The 24508-nt window shown below is 41.1% G+C and overlaps 1 protein-coding gene across 1 annotated transcript in view; it reads right to left on the bottom strand.

The window, feature by feature from the left end:
* Nucleotides 1-24508, bottom strand: part of IDUA (alpha-L-iduronidase) — a 50342-nt gene that overhangs the window by 9677 nt on the left and 16157 nt on the right. Inside the window, exons 3-5 of the mRNA XM_086480190.1 lie at nt 1627-1709; nt 916-1023; nt 156-251 (exon numbers count right to left, since the gene is read on the bottom strand). Of these exons, the coding sequence (XP_086336316.1) occupies nt 156-251; nt 916-1023; nt 1627-1709 (287 nt within the window). The remainder of the gene's footprint in view (nt 1-155; nt 252-915; nt 1024-1626; nt 1710-24508) is intronic.

Here is a 24508-nt window from a genome sequence, read left to right as displayed (position 1 = left end):
AGCAAAACAGACTAGGTATACCCTTCACATGCCTTCACTCTCCTATCTACCTTATTTCTTTGCCAGCATCTCCCCATTCTAACTGTCACCCCTCCACCCACCGCACACACCTATCTCACTTTACTACACTAGTAAGTGCTCCAAAACATGCTTACCTTTCACTGTCATAGACACATTGTCAAAGTCATGGTGGTCTGGTTCATTCCACGTTTCAAAATTCCATTTAGCAACATGCTCCAATCCATACCTATCTGTAGGAGAGGCCACACTTACCAGTGAGCTGCATATTCAGACAGTCCTATCAATTAGTGACTAATCCAGACAAGCGCACCACTTAGAGCTGCAGGTGAGGTTCAGCACCCAAAGCTACAAAAGGGTATTAATATTATCTATTTTTAATAGTGAGAGAAATGTGATTTTGGTACTTTTAAAATGACCTCTTATTTTCAATTAAATGCAGCAACATTTGAAAAAGATGAAAGGTGAGAGGGAGGTGATGTGAATTACAGCCTTGCAGTTAGGGCACGCACCTAGCCTTAATTCAGGTTGAGACTTCTGTCTCACTAGAAATATTTGAAGCTGGCATGTGCAAAGTATTCAGGTTACCATGTCTTAGTGCAGGCTGGTGGTTTACAACCACAACATAATGAAGTTAAAAGTCAGTCCTCAGAGGCAGGCCAAATGTGCTACCCAGAACACACTACACATTCAGGATGTTGGTCATGGATCAGCGAAAAATGGGCTATTATCCCATTGTGTGTTCTGGCATGGGTTTTTCCCTGTTCTGTGCTGAAATCAAAGGTCTTGAAATTGATCACAATACACAGAACTTTTTCAGATAGTTAGAAGGGATTACAACAGAATAAATAACAGGGTGCTTTTCTTTTTTTTTTGAACTTTTTTTTTGGAACTTACCTATGTATCTGCTGGCCAGCAGTGTAACCAAGTTTCTCCATCTTACTACCTGTTCTTTATCTTCAAAATCTGAAAAATATCCTGATGGATTCCCCATCAATTCAAATCCTAAAAAAGACACAAAAAGATTGGTCTCCTTTTTTTGGTGAATGCTATCTCCTTTTGATGAAGGAAGAGGTTATTGCATTATCTTAAACAAACTTGTTAATGAAAAAGCATCATTAAATGGCCTTTCTTTCCTGTTTCCACACGTCGCCACCAGGAATGTTTCAGATTTGAGGTTGCTCACCTTTGTTACTTGTCAATGACTATAGTAATCAATACTAATACTTACCACCATAAATACAGGGCTCAGAGGGAACTTTAAAGAGTGTCTGCAGAAATTCAAGGGAAGCTATACTTTTGAGTTTCTGCTTCTCTGGCTCTTTTAGGCTCATGTTAATAGGTACACAGTTTTCTGCTCTTCAAGAGATCTCATTTTCCACTTCATATATATCAAACTGCTGTGAAAGCAATGTAAAACCATTTATGTTGTCTTAATTGTCGTAACAATGTTTTGCCCAGACTGTTTACATTTACATGGACACGAGGTACAAGTACGAAAAGAATGCATTTTTACCAAAATCAGCTTTGGCAAAGCTCTCTAAGAATTTTCTGCACAATATGGGCAAACAGAAGTAGAAAGCTGTGGAGGTAGGGAGCTGCCCTTACCTGGAATTAGCTTATTTTCCCACAGGAGATCCATAAGGTTATCCAAGGCAGTAAAATTGTAGTGAAGTTTCCCATTCATCACTCTGAAGAATACAGGTAATGGAAAGTACAAATGTAAATATTATAGCAAAGGTGGCACTTGTTTGCAGATAATGGGTCACATGGCTGCCTTTTTTGGGCTCTCAAAATTTACACGTAACCAGGGTTCTCAGAATTGTACACAAACTTACTTCCTCTAAGTAATGGGTGTTCACCACAAGTAAGTCATGTTTCTTGTCCAATTCATGCCCTTTTCCTACCCCAACGGCAGCAACAGAAGCAATATAATGAAGTTGCTTGCTGGATTTTGAGTTTTTAACAGGATCATAGAATCATAGAATCATTAGGTTAGAAGAGACCTCTAAGATCATCAAGTCCAACCATCAACGTAACACCACCATGTCCACTAAACCATGTCTAGAAGCACTACATCAACACAGTTTTTGAACATGTCCTTGGATGGTGACTCCACTACTTCCCTGTGCAGCTTGTTCCAATGTTTGGCCACTCTTTCAGTAAAGAAAATTTTCCTAATATCCAATCTAAACCTCCCCTGACACAATCTGAGGCCATTTCCTCTCATCCTATCGTTAGTTACTTGGGAGAAAAGACTGATCCCCACCTCACTAGAGCCTCCTTTCAGGTAGTTGTAGAGAGCGGTAAGGTCTCCTCTCAGTCTCCTCTTTTCCAGACTAAACAATCCCAGTTCCCTCAGCCGCTCCTCATAAGACACGCTCTCCAGGCCCTTCACCAGCTTCATTGTCCGTCTCTGGACACACTCCAGCACCACCAGGATATTAGGATTTCTCTTTGCTGAAGTGAAATTTATCTAGACTTTTTTTTGGCTAAGCTTCCATTTCAGTTTCCATTTGATTACCTTCTGCTAGGCCAGCTGGTTATCTCATATGCAGACTTTCTTAATGTTCTTTTAATTTGCGATACATAATACAGCTTTCTTAGTAGCATTTATGGGTTTAGGTCCAGCTGAGAAATAACTCTGTACCTTTCAAAGAATTTTGAATTTATGCACACAATGTAATTTTTACTTCATTGCTAGCATTTGCTTACTACTTTTCCTGTACTCCTAAGATCTCAGCCTGTAATCCTTTTACTCAGCTTTGAATACGTGTGTTGAAAAATTTAGAAGTAGCCCCATGATCATACAATCATAAAGTGGTTTGGGTTGGAAGGGACCTCAAAGATTGTCTGGTTCCAACCCTCCTGCCATGGCAGTGACACCTCCCACTAGATCAGGTTGCTCAAGGCTCCATCCAACTTGGTCTTCAAGACTTACAGGGAGGGGGCAGCCACAACTTCCTTAGGCAACCTGTTCCAGTGTCTCACCACCCTCAGGATGAAGAACTTCTTCCTTATATCTACTCTAAACCTGCCCTCTCCCAGCTTCCAACCATTACCCCTCGTCCTATCACTGCAGACCCTTGTAAAAAGTCCCTCCTCAGCATTCCTGTAGGCCCCATTCACGTACTGGCAGGTCGCTATAAGGTCTCCCTGGAGCCTTCTGTTTTCCAGGCTGAGCGAGCCAAACTCTCTCAGCCTGTCATCATAGGAAAGGTGTTCCAACCCTCTGACTATCTTGGTAGTACTCCTCTGGATTCACTCCAACAGCTCCATGTCCTTCTTGTGTTGGGAGCTCCAGAGCTGGACACAGTATTCCACGCGGGGTCTCACGAGGGCAGAGTAGAGGGGCAGAATTGCCTCCCTTGACCTGCTAGCCACACTCCTTTTGATGCAGCCCAGGATACAGTTGGCTTTCTGGGCTGCGAGCGCACACTGTTGGCTCATGTTCATCCTATCACCCACCAGCACTCCCAAGTCCTTCTCCTCAGGACTGCTCTCAAGCCACTCATTGCCCAGCCTGTATCTGTGCTTGGGATTGTCTCAACCCAGGCGCAGGACCTTACACTTGACCTCAGTTCATGAGGTTGGCCTGACCCCACCTCTCAAGCCTGTCAAGGTCCCTCTGGATGGCATCCCCTCCCTCCAGTGTGTCAACCTCACCACACAACTTGGTGTTGTTGGCAAACTTGCTGAGGGTGCACTTGATGCCACTGTCCATGTCACCAACAAAGATGTTAAATAGCACCGGTCCCAGTACTGACCCCTGAGGTACACCACTTGTCACTGGTCTCCACTCAGACATCAAGCCATTGATCACAACTCTTTTGAGTGCAACCTTCCAGGCAATTTCTTATCCACCAAGTGGTCCATCCATCAAATCCATGTCTTTCCAATTTGGAGACCAGGATGTCGTGCGGGACAGTGTCAAAGGCTTTGCACAAGTCCAGATAGATGACATTGGTTGCTCTTTCCTTGTCAATTGATGTTGTAACTCCATCATAAAAGGCTACCAGTTTAGTCAGGCACGATTTTCCCTTGGTGAAGCCATGTTGGTTGCCACCAATCACCTCCACATTTTCCATGCAAAAGCAGAGCCTTCAGGATTATCTGCTCCATGATCTTGCCAGGCACAGAGGTGAGACTGACCAGCCTGCAGTTGCTCGGGTCTTCTTTTTTTCCCTTTTTGAAAATGGGGGTGATGTTTCCCCTTTTCCAGTCAGTGGACCCTTCATGAGACTGCTGTGACTTCTCAAATATGATGGACAGTGGCCTAGCAACTTGCTCTGCCAGTTCTTTCAGGACCTGCGGATGGATCTCATCAGGTCCCATGGACTTATATACCTTCAGGTTCTTTAGACAGTCACAAACCCGATCTTCACTTACAGTGGGCAGATATTCCTTCTCCCAGTCCCTGTCTTCGGCTCATGTGGGCAGTGCAGCTAGAGCCCTTGTCAGTGAAGGCTGAGGCAAAAAAAGTCACTAAGAACCTCAGCCTTCTCCATATCACCCATGACCAGTTCTCCTGTTTCCTTCCAGAGAGGGCCCACAGCTTTCCTAGCCTTCCTTTTATCACTGACAAACCTATAAAAGTTTTTCTTGTTACCTTTGATGTCCCTGGCCATATTTAATTCTATCTGCGCTTTAGCTTTCCTTACCTGATCCCTGGCTGCTCGGACAACTTCTTTGTATTCCTCCCAGTCTACCTGTCCTTTCTTCCACTTTCTGTAAACTCTCTTTTTTTCTTTAAGTTGTCCAGGAGTTCCTTGTTCATCCACACAGGCCTCCTTGCATTCTTGCCTGCCTTCTTCCTTTTTGGAATGCATTGCTCCTGGACTCAGAGGAGGTGGTCCTTGAATATGGACCAGCATTCTTGGCCCCCTCTCCCCTTCAGGGCTTCATCTCACGGTACTCCACTAAGCAGATCCCTGAAGAGGTCAAAGTCTGCTCTCTTGAAGTCCAGGGTAGTGAGCTTGCTGCACAATCTCCTTGTTGCCTTGATGCATCCCTTTGTGTCAGTGAATCTTGCAGGTAGTAAAATTTGGGCATGCACCTGCATGGGAACACTGGAGTTCTTTTACCCATGGGATGAAAACTGGCATTCACAATTTATCTATGATACATTTGAAGATATGCTTTAAATTTCTGAAAAGCTTTTCTTGCCTGCTATCCAGTGAAAACAAATATGCAGTATGTGGGTCGGTGTGTGACTTCCCATACCTTCTAAACTTGTGGCTTGATTTAACAGAAATCTGACAGGACAGAAGAAGTTTTGCCAGTATGAAGTGCCAAACAGGAATTAAAAAAGACCTTCTGTTGACAATATTCTGGTAGTGTGACTTACCGCCATTTGGCCCAAGCCACAGCCTTGGATTGATGCTCAAATTCTGACCTCAGTATGCCCTGAGCAAAAAGCTTTGTAAGCACCCCTGAGGTAAGTCCAGCTCTGGTAATGTAGCAGAGCTGATCAGGGTCTTGCCAGCACCTCTCAGAGACAATTTCTCCAGCCCTGCCAGAGCACTACATCTAATTTCTCTGGTACAGTGCAACCTGAGCTCTGCCTCTACTGTCTTGGCTAATCTCTCCTAGGCACCTTGTCTCTGCTTGGGTGGAAAGCTGCACAAGTGAACTGCAGATGCAATGTCCTAGGTTTGATGGAAGGTGGAGAGAAAATCACTTACAGTTCTTGTAACTGATTTGTGCTAGCAAGGCATGCTGGGCACACATTGGGGCAGTCAGCAGATCTCTTACACCAATGCTGGGCTCTGTGCTGAGATTCAAAACTTGTTTCTGTGCCTTCCCATGTGTTTCTGAGCCTCTTAGATTGAGGATCTTTCTCTGTGCTTTCTTGCCAAGTTAACATTTCAGTGAAGAAAGAACCTGCAATTGCTATCCCAAAGTTCTCATATAATTAAGAAGGGCTGACAGAATTGCTTAAAGAATAAAGATGGGAACTGTGTAACCTGAAGAGAACCAAGTGCCATCAGCATCTCTGACTATGATCTAGAAGAGGAAAACAGGACAGTTAAATCAAATGTAACATAAGCAATATCCACCGTACCAGTTCCACCAGTGATGTAACCAAGCACACAGTCTTAGCCCCACCATGGTGACGGTCTTTTACCAAAGACCTGAAGCTGGCTTTTCTCTTCTAAAGTATGTCCTACCACCATGACAGAAATTGCCATGCCTGCAGCCACCAATGGACTTGCAGTTGCTGCCAGAGTCAAATGGTGCAGCTGTGAATCAAGCAAATAGCAGGAAGATGTTTATTTACTTTAGTATCCACAAGAACATTTTAGAAGTTATTGTTGAACTAAAGAATAGCCATTTGGTACTAGGGTTTTTTTTGGCTTAGACAGAGGTTAAAAAAAAAAAAAAAAAAGTCTGGCAGTCCTATTCCAAAGTTCAAAGAGAAATATTTTGTTGCAAAAGGTAGCTCTGCTCCCTCAGATCCATTAACTATTTCCAGTTGTACCCTGTGTTCTATTGAAATATTTGCTTACATACACACTTACAGTCAGTGAGTATAAGAATGATTAACTCTACTGTCTTGTAAAAACTTAATAATGCCGTTCAGATAATACCAAAGGAACTAGTGTCTTCCCGACTCCAGTCTAAGGTCTACACAGTACTATGTGAAAACTATGGGTAAGTAAGGCCTTCTATCAGATGCATATACATTTAAGATCCCAGCACATCTACGTGTTTCCTCCTGTATCAATCAAGTAAAACATTTAAAACAGAATGCCATTGCTAGCCATGACTGAAGTGATGGTACACGAGACCCTGTATTATGTGTGTAAGTGTAGAGGCACTTCTTACGTCCTTTGGCTGATGTCACTTTATGAGAATCTTTTCTGGCTTGCAAATGGATTAGGTGGTGTGCTCCTATTAATAAAATGATTACTTGGCTGATAGGATTGCTGCTTTCTCAGATCTTTATCTTAGCCTTACCCATATTACCTTTCTGATGTGAAATGGATGCTTTTTTTATAACCTATACAGGACCACTAGAATTTGGGTTGCATGGTCGCATGCCATGCGGTGTCTGGAAGCCGTGATGATTGTCATGCATAAGGCACAGCATGAACCTCACAAGCTGGTACTATTCATCAACATTCTGCATGGGGAAGACTGGCTTGGCTCTCAGGCTCTTACCAGGAATGCTATAAATATAATTTTAGGACACTGAAGACCAGATCAAAATCGTTACAGGCATATGACAAGGTAAAACTACGACCCAGGATAAATTCACTTGACTTTGTCAAAGTTGTTCAAAACAGCTTTTTACACCTGACCTAGGACCTGCTGGTGCAGCATCACATACCTGTGATTGAGCCCTTGGTAGCAAGCTCACAGACATCTTCCACTTTTTTTTTCATCTGCTCTTCTTCTGATCTCTTGGCCCTTAAGCCATGGTTTCTAGACACCACTGTCTTCATTTATGAACATGCAGAAGGCCATGTCCTTATAATTTCATTGAGTGCTTGCCTGGGATTGTCCACTGTTTGCTGTTGGGCACTTCTGATGTGGAACAGTGATCACTGTCCTGTTTGTGCCTGGCTTTCAAATGCTCCTCAACTGGGCTCCTCCTGGGAGCCTTGCCAGATAAGGCCTTTCTCATCTTCAGTTATAACAAGCAAATACACTAAAGCACGTTTACTGGCATCCTGGCATCAATGCCCTTATAAGCCCCAGGACTGAGGCTGCAATACTCCAAAGACTGCTGCCTGCTGGTGAGGTGTCTTTCCAGTCTTTGGTATGGTTTCAGTTCCAGACCCATTTGTATGTGCTATCTGTTGACAGCAACAACCGCGCTGTGAATATGAAAAGCAGTGATGAGTATGGAGGACAGTCTGCTGGCCATCACAAAATCTTGTTGCTCTTTTCCCTGGAAAGCCTTGCTTTGTGGGCCACCCTTTGCTGAGTCAAAGGTTACAGACCCACGTTAACAGCTTTCCACTGCCTCCCTTTACTGGAGTAAGTTTCTTCCAGCATGGAGGGAAATTCTTTTCAGATGCATAGGCAGCTACTAGATAGCTTGCCAAAGTGTTGTAAGATAATCACGTCCTTCTCATCCATGCCACTTTCAACCTACTCTCATTCACGAACTTAAGCTCGTGGAAGGGCAGGGGTAAGCTAGCTTTGGCTGTCAACACCCTGCATCAGAGCCAGATCCGCTCCAGTTAGCACAGCAGTGGATACTGCTCCTTTGCCTACAGCTACAGCTTCCCTCCTGTGCCTGGCATCTGCTGCTTCTCTTCTGCCCGGGGTTGATCCTCTCCAGGAATGTAGTTGCACACCCTGGAAAGCAAGTGCATACACAGACATTGGACCAAATATCTTATCTACAGGGAAGAGAGCAAGAAAAACACAGGCAGGGAGTGTTTCCATTCCAGGTAATCTTCAGTCAAGTATTGAATCTCTGATAACACGTCAAGCTAACTTTATCAAACTTTATTGTAATGTACCGAACAAAATTTCCTGGGATAGGAAGCCTTGTGGCTGACCCCTGTCAGTAGGTCACAGCCCATTTAGGAACTCAAAGGTAACATGTATCAATCAACAGAACTATTCTATTGAAGAGAGCTTTATCTGGCCTAGAATTGATCCGATTAGGAAATATCTACATACTGGACTAGAGACTTTCTCATCCTGACATTCTCACTGAGCTCATGTGGCCTCCCTTTGCAGTTCTGGAGGACACAGTTACCACACACATCAGAAGCTAACATATGCTGGCTAGCCTTCACCAATGTCTGAGACCAGCCTCTCTTCTGGTAGATTGGCCATAGTGGCTGGCTAACACTACTCCCAAGGCAGCAGAGTCTGCTTACATCCTTACCGGGAGCTTCTGCTGAGAAAGACTGATCTCCTAGTGGCAAATGCAGCCGAAATAGGAGCAGAAAAACTGGCACAAGGTGCTGGCAGTGGAGAAGTGCAAATGATACCTTAACAGTAAACAAAATTTTTCAGCAGGGTATTGGCCAACCTCAGACTTGAAAGGTGGACTCCATAAGGGAGCTACCTAAACCAGACCCTGCTCCATGGGAGATTTTCTGTGTTATTACAGTCTTAGAGAGAAGATAGAGATGCTTAGCTGTGTGCCAGACCATCTTTGTCCAGCCTTGTAAGCTGGTTCCAGCAAACGTACACTCCCTTGGCCACATGCCAGGACACGGACCAATGGTAACACAGTCAGTGTTGTTGTGATGAGTGTAAATATGCATGATAACTAAATTCCCTCTCTCAAGAGTAAATCAAGAGTAAACAGTTATTGCACTAGCTGACTATTATCAGGAGCATCCTTAGATACAGTGTCCCAAGGAATTGCTTACTGCCTTTCTAGAGTCCATGATGCCATTTTTGGGATTATAAAACTCTAGAACAGACGCAAGTGCCTGTCTAACCTGGAGAGGACTTCAGTGTTAAAAGCCAAGATGTTCACTGGAAAGATGAAGCAACAAACACCAATAAACTATGCCAGTTCAACTCTTGCTGATACCAGATGCTCCAGAAGAAACTGTCTTCAGAAGTAACTGTCTAATTTCTTTAGCCAGGACAGAAGGCTGTTGAAGTGACAGTGAACACATAAGCTGTGAGCACAGCATCTTCAAGATGAAGGTCAAAAGCTCTGTATAGGAAATGTCAGCAAGTTTATCTTTCCCAAGAGGGCAACTTGTTGCCCTCCAAGTCTTTCTTACAACACAAAAGCATCATGCCTCCTTGTTTTTTACTTACTTTTGCAGCTATGAGGAATGAAATCATGCTGTGGTTTAAAGTTCAGGTCATTACAAAGACCTTGTTTGCTCCAAAACCACCAACCATCTACAGAAGCTTCTTGTTCTGCCGAATACTTTAAAAACATCCAGACCCTCAAAAGCAGGTCCTAAGGGACTGTGAGCACTATGGAAATGATACCTCCGAGTATTATGGAGGGCAGAATAGCTCTCATTAGCATTCACCTTTCCAGAGGCTGCCTCCTCAGAGTTATTGCTCCAGGCTTCCTCAATGTCAATGAAAAAAACCCTGCTAGATTGGTACTTCAGGTTTAAGCACAAGATCGTTAATGAATAACTATGAAATCAGCAGGATCCTGGGTTATTAATAAACAACACTTCCCTCCTCTGAATTCAGTGGAAGCTGACAATACAGTACTCATTCACACCAGAGCCGCTTCCACCATGTTCTTGCTCCACTCGCTCTCGCTTCCTATGATCATTACAGGTATGGTAAATCAGATCCCTTCCATGAAATCCCCATATCCCAAAACAACCACAATCACTTGACATTCTGCAGGTTCATGAGTGCTGATTCTTCCTCTCCAGCAGTCCCCACGCAAAACACAGCCTGCACTTTTCACACATGCTTTGCAGACCAAAAACCTCATTCAGAGTCTTTTGCAAAGTTGCAAGGCCAAAGACTACTGCACCCACACTAAAGAAATGGCATATTTTATCACTTCTGGGTTTATTTATTAGCACTAACACTTCCCTGCATTTGCTTCTCAGCTGTATCATTTGTGTAAGCAGGGACTGAAAATCCGCATGCTTTACAATTATGTACAGTTTCTGCACAGCAGCACAATGCCAAAGACTTCAGTCCATGCTGGGCGCATACTACGCATAATTCACTCACCCTACGGTGTGAATGAGTCAGCCCAACGATAATGGGAGGATGCACTACAAAACCTTACAGCCAGGCAGCATCCAGCCCTTGTGATGTCACAGCTTGTCACAGATAATCCATCCACACAACCAACCAGCATGACACATGCGCAAAAAGGATGGGCATGAATCTTTGTGGTTTTAGGAACAAACTGGCTTCAAAAATGCAAAATACAACATCCGTTATTTATTCGAAACCACTGCCTCTTCTACAAGCCAGCCAGGAGGCTGTGCATTCAGCTGAATCTTTTTATTTTTTTAAATACTAAAAATAGAACCGATTTATACAGCATCTTAATTAGCTTCTTTCCTCTTTGAAATCTCCATTATTTGACCTTTACTGAGCAAAGCAACTCACGAAATCCTTATTGTGATCTGGCTAAATCTCACATGCACAGAAGTGCAAGCAAACAATGAATGCTTTCAAGCTGATGCTAATCACGGCCTGTGATTCTCCGTTTCTTATTCAGTCTGCTTTTGTGAGCACAGTCTCAGCCCTTCTTTCAGCAATGAGCATGCTGTGTGTGGGGGGAAGAGAGAGAGAGGCAGACAAAGCATCAACAGCTTCCTGTGCCGAGGTGAGTTAGACTGCTAGGAAAATATTGTTAGACTGTCGTGTCTCTTCCTCCTCCCACTTCCCCCCTTTAAAACAAATTCAAGATATAAAAGGGGAAACAGGCTACGAAAACATAGCAATAAGGTATAAGGCATTTTAGTGTCTGGCCTCTCCAGACATGCAAAAATATCCAGTCAGATCATCTAGGCATGGATAATTTAGGCTGTTGTGAGATCTTGTTGTCATCCCTTGTTGAGATCTGTTGAGTCTACAGTCATTTATAAGGGAAGTAATCAAATAATAAGGTGAATCCAGCAGCAGAAAATGCTTTTTGACTGATTCTTTGCTACAAATGTAAAGGTTCAGTCAGTGACTGAAAGGTAGGCTCAATCACTATACGTGAGCTGGGCTGCTAGAGGACACCTTTCTTTCTGATTGAGTGTGATGTACGGAAGTGATTTCCTCCTGCACAACACACGGCTACAGGTAAAATGTTCATTGTGGTTTTATGCTGTCCTTGATGATGGAACTCCAAATAATGTCATCCATAAGCAAAAGGTTTGGAAAGAGGGGATAGGGAGACTAATAATGAAGATTAAAGGGTGCCTTTTCAGATGCATGAGGAAGAGGAATGGTGACCAAGTGCTAAAATGAGCTTGCTTCAAGCACATAACTCCTTTTAGCACTGCCGAGGAAAGTTGTCACTGAACTTTTCTCTCCAAGCAGGAGCAGAACTGTTCTCTGTACATACCCAGCATTCTGATTCAAGCACCCAGTCTAATACTGCATCTTCAGTAATGCATCTCCATGGTACATATTTGACTTACTGGTTTCATTTCACAGTACTATTAATGCACTCCTTTTTCACATGTTTATTTTCTGGTTTTGCTCCTTCTATTCTTTTGCCTGTTAGCTATACATGGAAAAATGGTCCAAAAGTATGTGAATTCAACTATAGCACAGGACATAGCTTATTTACTGTTGTGTAACATCACAACAAGGAGTTGGAATGATTGCCGTCCCTGTTGCCAAATACGCAACGAGAACCAAATTCAACAATGCTCTACTTAGTCTGCTCTGTATACCTTGCAAGCACTCAGGCTGCTCACAGGTTCCACTCACATGTTGTAACTGGACTTGAAATTTTACATTAATGCACAGTATGCTACTTTTATCGGGTGTTTAACTTTTTCCATCTTATGGTTCCCAAAACTTGTTTCCACTTAGTGAGATCTGTATTGAGGAGCATGTAATAGGACAATGAACAGCCAGTCTAAGAAAAGAAAAACATGGAGCTAAATACTAAAGGTGTGAATACTTGCAGCTAGACTTCTTAGCTGATGTACTCCTCCAATGTTTAAAGTACAGATAGCACATGGTGTCTGATGAAGTACAGCTGCACCTGGATCTATTTGCATGGCATATGTACTTTCAGGTGTGTCTTTCTATATCAATCCTTGCCTGCACACAGGCAACTGTATGTCTAACTTGAATACATCACTTATTTCTAAAATGAATAGAAGAGTTCTTCACTAAACAATAAGAGTTCATTTCCTAATTTATTGATATTTAATAACTTACAATGGTGAAAAGGCACAATGAATATGACATCCACTGTCTTGCTCTTAATCTTGCAGAATTTTTGAGATGACTGGTTTCTGAATACTTCACAACTGACAAATGAGCACTATAACCCAATCTGGAAAGAGCAGCTCTTTAAATAGTATCTCAGTGTCTGCTATTGGCTCTTCAATGTAAAATATAGCAAAAACGCTTACAATTAAGGAGGTAAAACTAACCAATTGCATTTACAGATGGTTTTCAATGAGATGCAAACATACACATCTCTCCAAACTGAGAGCTGATAATTCTATTCTGAGCCTGGTTTTGGCACGGCAATTTAGGCTAGTGATGTATTATTAAATATGACAGTGATAGCTCTTCCACTCCATGGTCTTCATGTTCATGTATAACCTTTTTTTCTTCTTCTTTCTTTTCTCATCCCAAACAGCTTCCAATAATATGAAAAATACCTCCCTTTTCAGTATAAAAGTGCATTATATTCTGTGCTTATGAAACATGAAAATTTACTTCACAATGCAGTAAGAAATACTCTATTTCCTTTGCACACAGAAATGGGTTTTGAATACCCAGTTAAGATTACACATAAATGCAAGGAACGGGTGCAGAAGCTTCAGAATTCCTGAGAGATTATCCTGCTACAGTAAATTTGCCTCTAAGATTTACAAATATCAGTAGTAATGTTCATCCTAAAACAATCAATAAGCAGGCTTTGGTTCCATTGACCACTTAGGGCTGAAATAACAGGCAGTTTTATTTACGAGGCAGGTAAACTCTGACATTTTAAACTCAATGGCATCTGAAGGTATGTAGTCTTCCTAGACATTCGATTTATTAGCCAAGCCCCCTCCATGATGCATTTTAATAAAAAAGCCTTTTTCACAGGATACAACTCCATTAATGATGATGGACAGCTCAACACTGTGTTTAAGGACCGTTCCACACCCTGCCTATCCTAATCCCATTTAACACATTAATGTACTTTTGTCTAATTGAAATATACAAACCCCATGAAACTGTTAAAGCTAAGTCAGGATTGCACTTCTGTTTGATCTCCATGTAGTGCAACTGGCTCTATTAAAACAGAATAGCAGGGATGAGTAAGAAGGCAGAGATTACCAGCCCTTGTAATGTAATGATGTTATCTTCAACCTGTGATTACACTCTACAGGACAAAGATTTTTTCCAGTGCTACTATTTATTTATGTTATCGCACTGTAAACACCATTGGAGTAATATCATTGGACAGACCCAAACTATATCACAACAGAATTTCTATTCTACTGTTGTAGAAAATTGTGCTCCTGAGGAACTGTGCTACTGTGTGCTGATAAGAAATCTCTTGTGGAACTACTGCAGCTACTTTGTGCCTTTGGTAAGTGCTGATCAATTGGTTCTATGTTTGTAGTGTGAAACAGAAGGGAAGGATGCATAGTAAAGGACAGTCTTACTCAGTTTTGAATACATTCATTTGCACTGAACTTCGCAGATCTCAGAGTTACTCCTGCAGCAGGCACTACAGAAGACTGTTTTTTTTAATAAAAGCTAATCAATAACATGTCTCTCCCCTCCCATATACACATCATTTTCAGCTGTACTGGACACTTGCCACCGTTAGAGGAGGAATGTTAGGCGTAGCACATAGGGGCTTTTCAAAGAGTGAATGCTTATTTCTAGTTCTCACACTTTCCTATTAAATAGCAATCAAATGCATGCTTTTTAGGCACATCGCCTTGTCAGTAAGGTATAAATTGTAGACAATTGAGGCTTGAGGGCATTTTAAATCACATAGACATTAAGCCTAAGTGGTTTTTATAATTCACTGGATTTATGTATTTCAAACACTTGCACAGAAGGGAGAACAAGGCTATTACATTTGCACTATGGGCTTTTGTAGATTTTGTGTTATTGATTGTAGGCCAGCAAACAAACACTTTTAACTACAATTCTATGATTAACCTTCCCTGCAGGACTAATTTAGCACTATTTTTTTAGTTATATAATTAGGTTACCAGATATGAATTGCATGTAGTAATGTCATTAATTGTTCTGAAATCTTCTGAAATCCTCAAATAAATGTGTCAAGAAAGCCAAATATATTTTATCTCTTTACAGCATTTATTTCATTAACACCCTCAGGTAGATTTCCCTTTTAACCTTTTGCAGTTATTAATCCAGTTAATACTAGGCATCTGTTCATAAAGATGAATAGTAAACCACACAAAGGAAAATCATCTGTAAACTCTCAATTACCGGTCAATGGTAAATTTTTTTTAAATGTAGTTTCTGTTCTTCAAGATTGTTGTTTCATTGTAGCATGTCTTGGTTACTTTGACCAATTACCATTGTTTCTTAACTACACAATGAAGCATTTTACATTGAAAGGCAGTCCTTTTAGAACTTAGTCCTGCTTTGTCAGTGTCACTGAAACTCAACCAGGACGCTAGGAGCCGCCCACTCAGAATTATTATTGGACCGAAGCCTCAATGAATGGCTTTATGGTATGGAGTGTGAACTAGCATCTCCATAATTAAAGCACTGTTGAACATTCTGCTGTCAGTACTTCTGTGTGTTAAGTAAAGCTTGTTCATCATAAAATGCATTTTCTTCAAAATGAGATTATTTTCACAACTCCTAGAGGCAGAATAAGAGATTGCTTCATTTTGTCACTTTTTTCTCCATGTGGAATTGTTCTGCCCAGAGATATTTAGCCTCACCTGACTGGTGCTGTGCCTAAATAATGTTTACGTATTTCAAAATTATAATTTGAAATGTCTTCCTTTTAAAATTTCAGGGGAAAAAAAAGTGTTATTTTTAAGCTAGCTTGAGGCAAAACAAAGTTACAACTGACTCTATATGGCAGAAGTGATATAAAGTCACATATAGTGGTAACTTAAACATCCTGTAGTACTTGTAGGAGCTTGATATCAGGAAAAGTGCTGTTGGAGACAAATGCAGAGAGGTCTCTCTCAAAAAAATATTAAGTGGGGAAAACCCAATTATTCTTCAAATTCCAAGAATGCAAATATTAGAAGTTGCAGAGTTCCCAAATATTGGAAACATGTTGTAAAGGAGACAAGAGTAGGCAAGCTTACTTTGCTCCTGAAGCAGATGACATGCACATTTTAAGAAGTCATTAGAGAAGATGACTCTTGGTTCTACGAATTAGGTAGTAAATGGATAAAAGGATGAATTCGAGAGACTAAGTTTAAGTCACTTTATCTTCAAGAAGGTAATACCACAGGCTTGAAAAGAAATTAACAGAAGCCCTAAAGCCATTTCCTATTCTATGGTGCACAAGACCAAAGAGACACACTATCTTACTGCCACCAGTGTGCAAAATTCATTACGCATTTAAGTTTTTCCGCTGGCATAAATGACAACATTGGAATCTGGCCCTCTGTAGACATGGTTGTGCACTGCACCCCGCTGCAAGCACTCCTGCTGGCAGGGAAGGAGGTACCATCTTTGTTTAGCCAAAAACACAGCCTTTTTTCATGCCTCACAACATCTATCACAGATTCTCATTGCATGTTCTTCCTTGGCTGAGAAGCATATATATCTCTTCATCCCTTAACCTGTAGGCCAACGGAATGCAGCTCCTGTAAATCCTGGCCTTGTACTCAATCTGTTAATCTACACTGCTTAGTAACCACTAAACATTACCTATCGTCACCTTTGTCAAGAGGAAGAGATAGACAATTATTTGTCGTTTGGATAGGTCTGCACCTATCCAAAGAGCTAAGGTAACAGAGAGGGGACTTCGTCATTTATATGCCTCACAAAAAATGAACAGAAAGTCAGCCTTTGTGCTGCTGATCCACCTACATTTTACAGTCTTCAGTTTACACAGAAGCAACACACATCTTGTGATCTAAATGCGCTGACGTGTAGGAATGGAACTCTGACCTCCAACAGTCCCATCCTATGTGTTGAGCAGAATAGTACTTACTCCAGACTGTAAAATGCACAAATCTCAGGCAAGATTGCAATTCTATTCTTACGCCTTGAATAGGTAAAATCAAAAGCAAATTCTATATGAGGATGCATAAACCAGATCAAATCTCAGATGAGAAGCAGCTTCAAAGGTCAGAGATGTGTTAGCCTGAACTCAGCATAACTTTTGGATCAGTGTTAGTTAATTAATAATCTTTCACATTATTTAAACTCAAATCCTTAGTGAGTGCTGCATATATATCCAAGTTTTCAGAGCAGTGCAAGTGACAACACACTACCAAGGAGCAAGCTCAAGATTCTATAACTACCCATTCTTCCCTTGAGGAATATTTAGCTAATAATTATCCTTTATGCAAATACAGCAATGCCTGACTGAAGACTTTCATTCATTCCAACGTGCAAAACCAGAGCTGAACATTCCTGTCAAAAAGTTATCCAGGTAAGAGATTTGCCTCCTACACCTCTGAACTCAGGCTTTATTTGTTCTTTGTCTGTTTGCAAAGGCACAAAACTGCCTCTTTTCAGTTATTTTGCACACTGGTGTTGCTTTTTAAGTTTTGTCATTATTCTGTTCTTCATAAATATTGCTTATAAGGCAGATACCAGACAAAGGTTTGTAAAACATGTAGTCAGCTGCAATTGGTGTAGAAGTAATCTTCCCTGCAGACCCTGGTCTATGAGTTCAAGACCAGCCATTTGGCTAGTTTTTATTTGTGCTGAAGAAAAGTGGCCTATGTGAAGCTTATCTGGCTCTCAAAGTATTAAATTATTATTATGAAAACTGAACATTTCCTTAGTGATTAAACATGAAAGACGGTTTCCAAAATATTGCCCTTATTGCATGTAGTAAACGCAAGATACCAGGGAAGGCAACTAGAAAAAACATGAGAATGGAATATCAATTTGTTTTGCTCTACAATAGCCTAATGTGACTAAACAAAGTCCAGCAAAAACACAGGGCAGAAAATGGGTTTAGCGTTTAGCTTTGTGACTGGTGACCAAGGTCTTGGAAAGACATTTTTTAAATACACTTTCAGTGTGGACCAGCTACCTTTCCAAAAGCAAGAAGTCTGATTTTTAGGAATGTTCTTTGACCCCTGAGAAAATGTCTTTTTAGTGGCCGTGCCCTAGGACTCTCCAGAAGAATAATGCTGTCTTGCCTTAGATTGCATGCCAATATTTTGACCAGCATGTTCTGGAAACCCTGAACAAAATCAGTTCCTGGGGAACCAGTGAAACTACTTGATCATTTATTTCCAAGGTTTGATCATTCCCAAGGATGATCTGATGGGCCAGCTTTAACAACTGGTGCTGGCTGTGTGAGTTCTATTGTATGTAGTCAGCTCGCAACCTCTGGGATTGTTACATGTAGGTAGCTGTCACCTTAGTCACTGGGACACTGGACTGAGAATCGTTGGGAACAATGAATTGAATCACAGCTGCTGGTGAACGCAGGCATTTGAAAAAGAGCCTAACTTGCCTTGGAAATCCTAGATCAATTTATAGCTGGAAGTAGTTGTGAATTGCAGATTTTAATTAGAAATACACAAATCTAAAACATTGCTGGACTCTCAGAATAATATAGCAGTGTTAATTTGCAGAGGACTTAGACTAATATTCTGGCTTTCCTGAATTATGGAGACCAATAAACTGTAATATTTTTTCCTCTTTCACTTTTGGATTAGCATAACATTGAAACTTGACAAGAAAATGGTTTGAAGACACAATATTTTGCCCAGATATAGTAAAAAACTGAGACCATCAAGTCCACCAAAATCAAATTCACATGATTTTCCTAAAAAGTACTGTGATATTCTTTGCCTGTAGCCTGAAAGCTTGCTAGGTCAGTGTTTAAATAAATGGTTTCAGTTGGCACCTTCCTTAAGTCTGCTTCCAAGTACGTCTAAGTCCTGATGCTCTAAAACTGAAAATACAATAGCTTACGCAAGACAGAGAGAAACATTAATTTCACTTGTTCTGTTTCGTCGCTTTATCCTTTCTAAGACTCACAGGTTATGTTGACATTTCTAAGTAATTCTGCACAACAGAGGCAGGTTAATAAATCAAAGCAGTAGGTGCTGAAGCAGTGTTGTATTATATGCATCTCAGCAGATTCTATTTCAGACTAGTCAGGTCCAACAGACTAAATGTCCTCACCACATCCGCTCAAATCTGTCCAAAGAACCAATTGCTGGCTCGTGTTTTTATGCCACCATAAAGGGTCAGAGTGCACTGGGGCAGAGCTCCTGGGTACTTTCCTCTGAAAAAAAGTCTGGTTTGCAAGCACAACATGCCTCTGTACATTGAATCTATGCACCATAAATGAGGCTAACCAGGGATTTTTTTCAAAACTGTATTAATGCTCAAAACCAGAACAGTAATGTAGTCATAGCCATACGAGAGGTTTCTTACAGGCAGAAAAGGTTGCTGATATGAAAGACGAGTAACATGAACAGTTTAACTCAACACCTACAAGTGTTTTAAATCAAATGCTTAGCTAAACTGATGTCTCTCATATTTTTCTGTGATTTATGCAACAAAAATGAATGAAACTTCAGATGATAAATACAAAACCTGCTCTACCCACATTAGTTTTTAGCTGATTTTTCATAGTTCAAACATAGAGAAAACTGCAAGTATCACTTGGCTCAAACAATATAAAGGGCTCTGTTCCAAATGCAGCATTTAAGAGATTTCCTTAGCACAGAGAGGCAGGTTCACCCTGCCTACTCCCTCTCAGGCTTTCTAGAGATACAGCTTCAGATTCTCTGTTGGACAATCAGGATGGGGAGACGAAAGGATGCATTAGAAAAAAGGTTTTTTGGGTTGTGCCGTTTCATGAAGAACAACTCACCAGCCAGAACGGTTCTACGTGTACCAGGAGAAACTGCTTGCCAAGGAATCTGCAAAGAGAAACCCCACTGAACATGTTATGATGAATGTTGCCTCCCCTGCAGAGAGATTTTGTCAGGCCAGTGGCATGGTGAAAAGACAGGAAGATAGGTGGGACTAAGGCCAGTTAGAAAGTCAGCAGTTTCTTTGGCTTGAATGGTTCTTTGCTTTTTTTCTCTTTTTCACAAGACAAACTGAGTCCCTGCATTTCATCTGAAAGAATGAGTGGTTCAGACAGTGGTTCTGCTCAAGGAAGAAAAAAACCCACTTTTTGCTTTCACTCATACGGTCAAGGGCAACTTGAAAAAATTTATCTGCGAAGATTCCAAACATCAAAATAGAATTAAAAATAGCCAAGACTACTTTTTGTTGTAATGATATGGATAATACATATGTATACAAATGTGCGCACAAGTAACTTTCACTGGTATTAGAGAGTTGACAATGTTCCAATACCAAAGTCAAATCCAATGAATAGACATGTGCCATGCTATATGCTGCTTCATTTGCACATCCCTGCTAAGAACAGCTCTTTCAGCAAGTGATGGGAAAACTTCACTTGAAGAAAATGCAAACATCATGTTCTGTAAAGCTGAGGGGGGAGCCTGAAATAGGGGGTTGCCCCTGTTCTTAAAAACCACTTAGTATGGGCTGAGCTGAAAATGGGTCAGTTTGATGGACCAGTAGAGGAATCTATCTACTGACACCCCTAGGGTTCCTGAATATTGCTCGAGTATTACCACTGTGGAAGGATGGTGTTGTACCTCAGTGCCAGCATCAGAAGACCAGAATCTACTCATGTGTACAGGAGTAGACAGATCTGCTCTCCACCCTCCTGTCTTTAGAGATGGCAAGAGCATTGGAAGCTCCCAGCTCTCTATCAGGCTGCACAAATGTACAGGGGAAAGCATGCAGCCATGGTGGATTCCCATTTTCTTCAGGTGAAGCAACTAGGTTACTACTGAGCTACAGGCATCACAGCCTGAGAACTCTTACACAGCTGAAAAATATTTGGCTTGCAACTACGTCCCTTCCATTATTTGGCGTGGCTTTACTATGTTCTAAAAGCAACAATTAAACTCTACACATTAACAGTTTATGGAAACCAGTAACAATTCATTTTAGAGCTGAGAGTTTTACAGCTAGCATGTTCATTTGACATGGATTCTGAAAATGTATCTAGCAGAATAAATGATTATTTACAGGAAGGAAACCCTTATTTTCAGGAGAAAAAAGAATTGAAGAAAATGACCTCCTATCAGTGGTGTTTTAGTCTGAATGTATTTATTCCACCGGGAAGGTCTTTTTGATCTGTGTCTAAAATGCATCAGAAGTGCTGAAAAGACACATGCTTTATCACAATAGCTTTTGTTGTTGTTGTTGGCTTTTACAAAAAGCTACTATTCTGGTTATCCAGTAAGGCAGTACAGCCGAGTTATATTATTAAATTATCATTCATACACAATACCTCTTAACTGATTTCCAGAGAAATTACATTCCAATAATCTTATGTATTAAAAACTATTATCATCCCTCAGAAAGCTGCACAATGATGCATAGGTGTGAATTTTAATGGGTTTTTTTTGTAAATACAAATTTACTTGCAAGTAACTTGTTTGAGTATAGAGAGAGGCAGACAGCAACTGCACAATTAAATATATGAGCCCAGTGCACAGAAGCTGATGCAATCTTTTTTGTGTAGCCTATCAAAAGCACTCATTGGATACTGAACTGCCCACTAGCTTTTAAGTATGTAGAACAAGGGCACCGTATTTATTTCTTGGCTGTGTGAATTCCCTTGGCTGTAGAAGTGGGTGGCATTCGAATAGGACTTGCTGTCCTCATGCACAAAGATCTTATTCTCCAAACTAATTTAGGTAAGACAGGAAGTGTTGGTTTTTTGCATCTTAAAAATGCGTGTCTTTACTACAGTTGCTAGCATTCTGTATTTGGTAAACTTTAAGTATTATCTTGGCGTTGTAACTTCTTTTTATCTTTTCTCTCTTTTGCATTCTGACAAGGACCAGATCCAACCTATTTCCTGTCTAAGCAGATGTTGCCTAGCATAACCACACAGTACATCAGAGTCTAAAGTAAATTTGACATTACTGATAAAAAATAGCCATCAATCTTTCTAAATAATTACATTACATTGTAAATAGTGTTCCCTTGTGATGGAAATAAATGTTACTTACAGTCATAAAGGAATTTATACAGTGGGAGCTAATACTTGATGTGATTGGGATGGATAGAAATCTACTGATTTTTAAAAATGTATTTAAACTACTATGCAGGTCATTCTCAACTTCAACAATCAGTCCACATCTCTAACAAGAATCTCTTTTCTGCGTTTTACCAAACTACGAGTTACGTGTAACACTTAAGCGTCCTGTTTCAAGTTGCGGTTAAACTGCGTGGCCAGAAATCACGCTGTGTCATTCAAAATCATACCTGGGAACTTGTTTAAGACTTTTGCACTATTACAAATACCTATCTTCCTCCTGTTTTCAATTTGCTGGCAAAAGGTATTTGTTAAAACTGTAAAATTGAAAAAAATTTCTAAGCAGGATAAACAGAAGACTTTCTAATAAGCCACTCTATTTGCGGTGATACAGATCAAAAGCTTACAGGCTGTCAGTAAACTATTCATTTGCTTATCAATTACACTTCCAGTTGGACTCATAAATCCTTTTGTTTTTTCTCAGCTTGGAATTCTACACTTTAACTGGGTGTTACCAAACATTAGCAAATCAAAATACTCTCCTTAAGAAACAAACAAACAAAAAAGTATGAAATTTACAAAGAGATTGATGACTCTTGTCACTAGAGTCTAAACTTACTATTAACTGTTAAAATAATTAAAACATACCAACAGAATACTGTGCCACTGACTGTACTTCAAGTTTTAGGGAACTGATGGGTATGGCTTCTGTCTGTACATACAAAAAGAGGAAACATATTTTACTTGTAAGTGAAGACAAGCCTTGACATTCTATTGCAATGTCACAGCTGGCAACAAAAAGCTTTGTTGCAGAGATCCTGGCTGTTTATGACACTGGGAGAGGTTAGGCTTGTAAGTTCTTTTCTAGAGATTCTGCATATGGTTCTACCAGCATACTTTCTTCTTCTAGGTCAATATGAGTGATTCCTTATCTCCCAGTACTTATATATATAGGTATCTGCTCATGGAAGTCTCTTCTTTCTTTCCACTACAAACCAGAAGACAAGATCTGGCACTTGGAATAGTTTGCCTGACATTTTCCACCCTCCTGCTCCTATTTTTATTTTTAAAGTATTTAAGGTAGGGCACTTGCAGGTTACACTGTTCTGCCTCTCAGTCATGTCCCCACCTACCCCCAAATGACTTATGAATGCACTAAGCTAATTTCAACTTAATTTGTCAATTGAGTAAAAATGCAGAGATTGAGTTTGGTGAAAACAGTTGTGTTCATAGAGGCAAGAGACACCAAAAGCACCTTCACCTGGAGAATACAATTTTTTCCAGTCTTTATAAAATCAAAGAATCATTCAGGTTGGAAAAGACCTTTGAGATCATCGAGTCCAACCATCAACCCTACTCTACCAAGTATACCCCTAAACCATATCGCCAAGCATCACATCTGAACAACCTTTGAACACATTAAGGGATGGTGACTCAACCACCTCCCTGGGCAGCCTATTCCAATGTCTGACAACCCTTTCAGTGAAAAAAATTTTCCTAATGTCAAGCCTAAACCTACCCTGGTGCAGCTTGAGTCCATTCCCTCTTGTTCTATCATTAATTACCTTTGAGAAGAGACCAGCACCTCTCTCTCTACAATGTCCTCTCGTGTAGTTGTAGAGAGCAATAAGGTCTCCCCTCAGCCTCCTTTTCTTAAGACTAAATAGCCCCAGTTCCCTCAGCAGCTTTTCATATGACATTCTCTAGGCCTTTCACCAGCTTTGTTGCCCTTCTCTGCACTCTCTCAAGCACCTCAATGTCTTTCTTGTATTGAGGTGCCCAAAACTGAACACAGTACTCAAGGTGTGGCCTCACCAATGCTGAGTACAGGGGAATGATCAAATCCCTACTCCTGCTGGCCACACTATTCCTAATACAAGCCACGATGTCATTGGCTTTTTTGGCCACCTGGGCACACTGCTGACTCATGTTCAGCCACTTGTCAACCAGTACCCCCAGGTCCTTTTCTGCTGGGCAGCTTTCCAGCCACTGGTCCCCAAACCTGTAGCGCTGCATGGGGTTGTTGTGGCCCAAGTGCAGGACCCGGCACTTCACCTTGTTGAAGCTCATCCAGTTGGCCTTGACCCATTGATCCAGCCTGTCCAAGTCCCTCTGTAGAGCCTCCTTACCCTCAAGCAGATCAACACTCCTACCTAACTTGGTGTCATCTGCAAACTTACTAAGGGTGCATTCTATCCCTTCATCAACATCATTGATAAATATGTTAAACAGAAGTGGCCCTAGTACTGACACCTGAGGAACACCACTTGTGACTGGCTGCCAGCTGGATTTAACTCCATTGAACACCACTCTCTGAGCCCGGCCGTCCAGCCAGTGTTTCATCCAGCAGAGCGTGTGCTCATCCAAGCCATGAGCAGCCAGTTTCTTCACTAGAATTCCATGGGAAACAGTGTTGAAGGCTTTATGGAGGTCAAGGTAAACAATATCCACAGCCTTTCCCTCATCCATCCAGGTGGGTCATCTTGTCATAGAAGGAGATCAGGTTCATTAAGCAGGACCTGCCTTTCATAAACCCGTGCTGACTGGGCCTGATCACCTGGTTGTTCCATAAATGACTTATAATTGCACTCAGGATGATCTGCTCCATGA

The sequence above is a fragment of the Leptosomus discolor genome, chromosome Z (assembly GCF_034619465.1).
Source record: "Leptosomus discolor isolate bLepDis1 chromosome Z, bLepDis1.hap2, whole genome shotgun sequence".
In the NCBI taxonomy this organism is placed as follows: Eukaryota; Metazoa; Chordata; class Aves; order Leptosomiformes; family Leptosomidae; genus Leptosomus; species Leptosomus discolor.
Note: the sequence above shows the minus strand (reverse complement) of the source record. Positions and strands in the feature narration are given on the sequence as shown.